Here is a 7,221-nt window from a genome sequence, read left to right as displayed (position 1 = left end):
TCTCCGCCCCCCCCACCTCCATTTTGAGTGGTACCTGAATAAACCCAGGCATCACGTTTGTTTAAAGGCCAGTGCTTTACCTTTACCACTGAGCCACATCCCTGGCCCAATGCATGGGTTTCTTTGAGAATCTAGTTGCAAGAGAATGCCAGAGGTGTGGGTGTAAGGACAGAAAAGACATTAATCAGAAGTGGGCTGGCTGGTGACTGAGAATGCTTTTCTGCACTAGACTGCCTATCTTTTTCTCTGGACAGACTTATTCTTTTGGTGATAGAGGGAGGGAGGGTGGGTAGGGAGTGCAGCGAAGACCTTATCAGTTAGTATGGAATAGTCAGGAGCTATTACTGGCTCGAGTACTGGCATTACTACTGGCAGTGCTCGGTGCACCATACATAGTGCCCCAGAACAAAGCCTAGTCTGCTAAATGCAAAGCAAGCGTGCCTTTCCCCTCCCCTCCCCCCGGACTATCTCTTGCTCCTTGTCCAGCTTTTTAAAGTCTCAATTTCTCATTGGTAAAACAAGGCTGTCAATCTCAGTACCTTCCACTTAGGCTGTGATAGGAGTTAAACCAAAAGCCATGTAGAATCTGGCATGAGGAAAACGCTCAATTAGTGTTATGTACTAGGAACTAGGTTGGAGGAAGAGTGTAAAATGTTGCAAAGCAAAAAGCTATTTCTGTACTCATTTTAAATCTTGGTCAACGTAGGATATGCACAGACCAGGATCTCTAACTACAGAAACCTGACACTAAAAACAGCAATTGTGCGGAAAAAAGTTTTACTGAGACCACAGAGAATGACTCAGGGGTTGGACAACCTAGTGTGGCTGGAGCCCAGAGTCGGTCTTATGCCAGAAAACGTCAGGGGAAAGGCCTTGTATTTAGGCCAAGGCTTTTCCTTTCCACTTCCCCCCTGTTTTGCTGGGCCTAGGCAAACAACAATGGCCACTCTCACACCGTTTTTACTGTATTTCTTTAACTCTTGTCCTTAGCAAAAAAATAAAAAAGCTTACTAAACCTTCTGCTATTGCTTAGATGAGTGCATTGATGATTTGAACATTTTCAAAAATATACTTGCTACTGAACTTTCTCTTCTTTCCTTTCTCTTCTATCTCTTGAGTTTTTCTATTTTTTGGTCATCTTGAAACAAATGTATTATGGTCCATTATGTCAACTATGTGATGCATTTTCTTGACATAAATTAATATATATATTATATATATATATATATATATATATATATATATATATATATATATATATATGTCCAAATGTTGTACACTATGTTCCCCATCAATGTGGGTGGATGTTCCCTGGACTTCCTCCAGACGATGAGGCAAGTGTCACCCAACTTAGTATTACTCAGGTTCACAGAAAATCGCAATGTGGTGTGGTCGTCTCGACGTTCCTAGGGAAGAAAGAAGGCGAGGCACGGTTTGGCGTCGTGTCTAGAGATGACGTAGGAAGCATCGCCCTCCCTTGAGCTTCCCCGGCGAACCCTCCTCCTGCTCCTCCTCCTCCTGCAAGGGCGGCCAGAGGCCAACCCAGCCTGGTGCGGAGCCCGGCCTCCCTCGAGGGGGCGTGGCCTCGCTCAGCCTCCGCGCCGCTGATTGGCTGCAGTTTTCCGGGTCGCGAGGGGCCGGCCTCGGTAGAGGGCAAGCGCGTCTTAGGGGCGGAGCGGAGCCCGGCGTCCTCGTCCTCGAGGGGAGGGGGCGTGGCCTCGCAGAGCCTCCGCGCGGCTGATTGGCTCTCCGGGCCGCGAGGGGCGGGCCCCGGCTCGGTTGCCAGGCGCCGCTCCGGGCCCGCGGGGCGGGGAGGGCACTGCGGCGGCTGCGCGGAGGAGCGGGCGGCGCGCTCGGGGGTCGCGGCTGCGCGGGGCGACGGGGAGCCGCCATCGCCATCCGTCGCCATCCATCGCCATCGCCGCCGGTGCAGCATGGGCCAGTGCGGCATCACGTCGTCCAAGACGGTGCTGGTGTTCCTCAACCTCATCTTCTGGGTGAGCGTCGTCGAGCGCTGGAGTCGCGTTTCTCCAGTCTGGGCATCCTTCCTCCTGGCCCTGCACTCAGTCTCTGCTGGCCGGCTGGGAAAATGCATGGGGTGCGGGGAATCGAACCCGGGTCCAGCCAGGCTTGGTGCCAGGCCAAGCGCTCTGAGGCTGTGCTGTTCCTCCTTTTCAGATGGCAAGCTGATTTTGCAGGATCCCCAAGTGGGAGGAGCACCCCTAAATGATAAGATAATTGGGCCAAGGTTCAGCTTTATACGCATGACAGTTCCCTGGGATGTTTATGGTTTTGCAGACGAATAGGCCAGATGTTGGGGTGAATTCTAGGCTGTGCAATATTGGGGAGAGGAGAGCCCTCTTTCTTAAATTTCCTTTCTTTATCACCAAACTCCACTAAGTGATGGTATGAAACTTTGGAAATTGTGTGTGTCTGTGTGTATATGCGCGTTGAACTTAAGTTGTGTGGTTTTTTTGTTTTTTTGTTTTGTTTTTGTTTTAGGGTCAGACCCAGCAGTGCTCAGGGGTTCCTCCTGGCTTCTACGCTCAGAAATCGTTCCTGGCAGGCTTGTGGGGGGACCCTCTGGGATGCCAGGATTTGGAACAACAGTTCTTCTGCATGCAACGCAAACACCCTACTTCCATGCTATCTCTCTCTCCAGCCCCAAGTTGTGTGTGTGTGTGTGTGTTGTTGTTGTTTTTTTTAATAGAAGTCAGACAACTCACACTGAATTTTTAAAAAAGAAATCCCTTCTTTAGGCTAGTAGGATAGTCCAATGGGTCTTAAACTCAGAGAAGCTGAAAACCAGAAGCCACTGGAGTAGTAAAGTTTTTTTTGAGCTGTGCCAAGGAAGTTTATTTAGCAGATCAGCAGCAGGAAAAACCTTGTACAAAGCAGAATTCGTCCTGCTGATAACTCGCTTGTCTCAGGCCAAGTGAATAGGGCTGAATGGTGGGTCTGGTGGTCTTATGATACCAGGAATCAGTTAGGGATCACTAACACTCAAGCTAACACTGGAGCTGTAGTAAGCTCACTTCCACCCCCACTTGATGGGGAATAATATTATACTTCTTTTACAAAAGAGGTCTGAGGTTAGTTAGCACATCTAGAGTATGTTAGATCCTTAGTTCAAACCCGGTTGGTTTATATACCACGCCTGTGCTATTAGTGCAACGTATGCTATAAGATTTGGAGCTTCAGAGAAAATTGACGGGGCTGAGCTGTTCTTTGCTTATAGAAGACCAGATTTCTAGCCCTTGAGTACTGCCTGCTGTGGCACCGCCCTCTGTTTCCTCATCAGCACACCCCCTCCAACACCCACACACACCCCTCCGCAGTTGGAAAGACAAGACACTGTGGCTAGATTAGAGGTATTTTCTCTAAGGCGGATTGATTTTAACCTTGTTTAAAATGTACACCATTTAAACGGCAGTATCTAACTTGCTTCCTTTAAAAATTAGGTCATTGCCTAAATTTTAGTGATCTGTCTCTGCTCAGTTTTGGACTCTAAAAAGATAGGATCTGACAGAGTGCCTTTGCAGAGTTGGTATTCAATGTCTACTTGATTATGTCTTTTGTGGGTTTTCATAAAGCCCTGCTAAATGTTGGTAAAAGGTGAAAGTTGAAAAGGAGACTAGAAACACCTCTATAATCTGCAGTGCTCCTTCCCTTAAATTTGTTTTCTGTTTTCTTTTTTGAAATTTGAAAAACTTATTTTTCATTCACCCCCAAATGTACATATAAGAAAAAAGAATCTATTGATTGAGCATACATAGCCAGAGTCTTATCCCGCCTTCTAATTGGTTATCTAAGCCTCTTCTAGAAAATAACGTTATTTTTTAAATGATTTTTATTGTGACCAAAGTGAGTTAGAAATCTTTCACAGTAATATTTTAGGTACATGGTGACATAGAATCAGGGGCATTCCCATCACTAGTGTTGTCCTCCCTTCACACCTGTTCCCAGCATGCATCCCATTTCCTCTTCCTTTGCCCCCTGGGCTCCTAGTATAAGTGGTCCTCTCTGTGTCTAGTTTGTTGTAGATTGGGTATTGATTCTGTTGTTGGCTTTGGATTTGGTGTTTAGTCTGATCATTTTTTTATTTCTACTCAATGATCATACGACTGTTTGGTCTTCGTACCATCCATTTTTTCCCCTCAATTTATTTATTCATTTATTTATTTTGGTTTTTGGGTCACACCCGGTCGTGCTCAGGGGCTATTCCTGGTTCTATGCTCAGAAGTCGCTCCTGGCAGGCTCAGGGGACCATATGGGATGCCAGGATTCGAACCACCGACTTTCTGCATTCAAGTCAAATGCTTTACCTTTATGCTCTCTCTCCAGCCCCTTTTCCCCCTCAATTTATGAGACAGAACAAGATGATTCAGGTTATGTGGTTTGAAGAAAACAAACAAACAAATAAAAAACCGGGAGGAGAGGTTATAAATATCAATTTAAGAGAAGAAAGGGGAAAAGGAAGAAAAACATAACAAAAATACAAAACAAAACAACCCCATACAAAGAAGAAGACAAAAAAAAAAAAAAAAACCCCAAAATGTACCACAGCAATAAGGACAACCAAACAATATCCATGAGCCCGAAATAAAAAGAAAAAAAAAATGCTTTTTTTTTTTTTTTTTTTTGCATAGGCACAGATTGGGGAGATTAGAAAGGGAATTCCCTTGGTTTAAGAGATACAGGATTTTTCCGCTTTTGGAGCTTTTGAAGGCGGAGTGTTAATGGTAGAGCATTTATTTGCCTTGCACAGGGCCGATCCTTGACATTCGGGTTTGATTCCCAGCATCCCAAATGGTTCCCCAAGCCTTCCAGGAGTGATTCCTGAGCTCAGAGCCAGGAGTAACCCGAGTGCCACAGGATGTGGCCCAAAAACCAAAAAGAAATAATTTTGTTTTGTACTTACATTTTTAAAAACATTATGCAGACTTCACAGTTAAATATGCAGACTAGTGCAATGCCATTTTATTTATTCCAGATTTTATTTTATTTTTTCAATTTTTATTTAGGCACCATAATTTACAAAATCAATAATTAATAGAGTTTCAGGCATTACGGTTCCAACTCCACATTCAAGACCATTCTTCTACTCATGTCTTCTTTTTTTTTTTTTTTTTTTTGGTTTTTGGGTCACACTTGGCAGCGCTCATGGGGTTACTCCTGGCTCTGTGCTCAGAAATCACCCCTGGCAGGCACAGGGGACCATATGGGATGCCGGGATTAGAACCACCATCCTTCTGCATGCAAGGCAAACACCTTACCTCCATGCTATCTCTCCGGCCCCACTTCTACTCATGTCTTTTTGTTCAAACTTAATTATGATAGTTTGACTCAAATGTTTCTAATAGTGTAAATGCATATTATTTTGGATAAATCGAAATTAAATGGAAATAAATTATTTTCAAAACATTAAAAAAAATTAGATCATTAGGGCCAGAAAGATTGTACGGGGCTAGCCTTAACCCCCCTTGCTTTACTTGAGGTCATTCCTGGTTTAATCCCTAGCACTGCATGCAGTTCTCAAAGCACCTCTAGGAGTGACCCATGAATGTAGAGCCAAGAGTAGCCCTGAGCACTGCCAGTTGTGCCAGAAAAAAACCAAAATAAACAGGTCATGTTAAGGAAGAACATATAAAATAAGTTAATCTGGGAACTGTTTACTCTGGGAATCGGAAATGCTTCTGATAAATTTATTTTTATGTAGTGGCCTCACCATCCTTATGTCTTGATGAACAAGTAGAAATAGAAACAAATACCGTAGTATGCTTCTAACAGAAAGAATAGCAGATGTTTATCTAGGTTTCCTTATGCAACTTTAATAAAGGCTAACTCTGTTCTACCAGTATCAGTGGTATTGACTGTTGATTAGTATTAAAGTTTAATTGGTTTAGATTCTAGTTTAGGGTCTCAAACTCTCAGCTCTCGGGCCCCAAATAGCCCTCTGTACGACATTTTGTGACCCTGCCCTAGAGGAATCTTTTTTTGTTTTGTTTTTAGTTGTTTGGGTCACACCCCCCAATGTTCAAGGCTTACTACTGACTTTGCACTCAAGAATCACCCCGACTTTGCCTCCTGCAGCCCCCAGGTAAATTTGAGTTTGAGATCTTTAAACTACACCTTTTTTTTTGTTTGTTTTTTGGGCCACATCCATGGCGCTCTGGGGTTACTCCTGGCTCTGCACTCAGAAATTCTCCTGGCTTGGGGGATCATATAGGAGGCTGCAGTCCGTCCTGTCCTAGGTCAGCCACTTGCAAGGCAAACGCCCTACCGCTGTGCCTCTATTCCGGGCCCTAAGCTACAGTATTTTGTATCTTAGTACTCTACTTCACTTGGCAGTTGTTCAGTGTGTTGTGTGGTGAAAATAGATACGTGATAAGTACCAGAAATATTTAGGCTTTACGCCAAATGAGCTTAGGGCTAAAATTGTTAACCATGACTTGGTCTAGATCAGGACTGCTTAAACTTTTTCCGCTTTCAACCCCTTTCACCTGAGTAATGCAAGACAGGTGAGCATTGCCAAAAATGCCTTGGATTCATTTCGAGGGTGATTTGAAGCAATTTTGGCGGCTGCTCACTCAGAAACCTCTTACTATTGCCAGATTTTTTTCACTGCCCTCTTACTCAGATCACATATGGGGAGACAAAGCTAGAGATTAGATTATTTCCGAAAGTGCAGTTTAAGGCTATACCAGTAGAGACGCACAAACTAAGCTCCTTGAGGTTCTCTATATTGAACTTATAGTATGACACTGAGAATGTTAAACAAGGGGCCGGAGCGATAGCACAGCCGTAGGGCAGGGCGTTTGCCTTGCATGCAGCCATGCAAGGGTGTGGCCCAAACAACAAACAAAAACAACAAAAACAAAACAAAACAAAAAAGAATGTTAAACAAGTAAAAGGATTTAAACCATTTTCTTTAAACTGGTAAGTGTATTACTGGTAGACTAATTAGATGATTAGGAATATTTGGCGTTTTCTTTTGGTTTAGGGGCCACACCCAGTGGTGTTCAGAATTTACTCTTGGTTCTGTGTTCAGAGAGAATTCTTGGCAGGGTTTGGGATCGAACCTGGGTCAGCTTTTTGCAAGGCAAGTGCTCTGTCCTCTGTACACTCTTTCCAGCCATCCAGTTAGGGATGTTTGAAGTACTTGACTACCTTTTTCAAAACTATTGTGACAGACTTTATAAGCCTCTTCTGAAAAATACT

General features: G+C 44.0%; 1 protein-coding gene across 1 annotated transcript in view; it reads left to right on the top strand.

Annotated features, from left to right (window-relative positions):
• The first annotated feature begins 1,918 nt into the window (after positions 1 to 1,918).
• TSPAN3 (tetraspanin 3) overlaps positions 1,919 to 7,221 on the top strand; it is a 30,221-nt gene continuing 24,918 nt past the window's right edge. Inside the window, exon 1 of the mRNA XM_049778388.1 lies at positions 1,919 to 1,997. Within this exon, the coding sequence (XP_049634345.1) occupies positions 1,935 to 1,997 (63 nt within the window). The 5' untranslated portion in view covers positions 1,919 to 1,934. The remainder of the gene's footprint in view (positions 1,998 to 7,221) is intronic.

This window comes from Suncus etruscus, chromosome 1 (genome assembly GCF_024139225.1).
Source record: "Suncus etruscus isolate mSunEtr1 chromosome 1, mSunEtr1.pri.cur, whole genome shotgun sequence".
NCBI classification, from domain to species: Eukaryota; Metazoa; Chordata; class Mammalia; order Eulipotyphla; family Soricidae; genus Suncus; species Suncus etruscus.
Note: the sequence above shows the minus strand (reverse complement) of the source record. Positions and strands in the feature narration are given on the sequence as shown.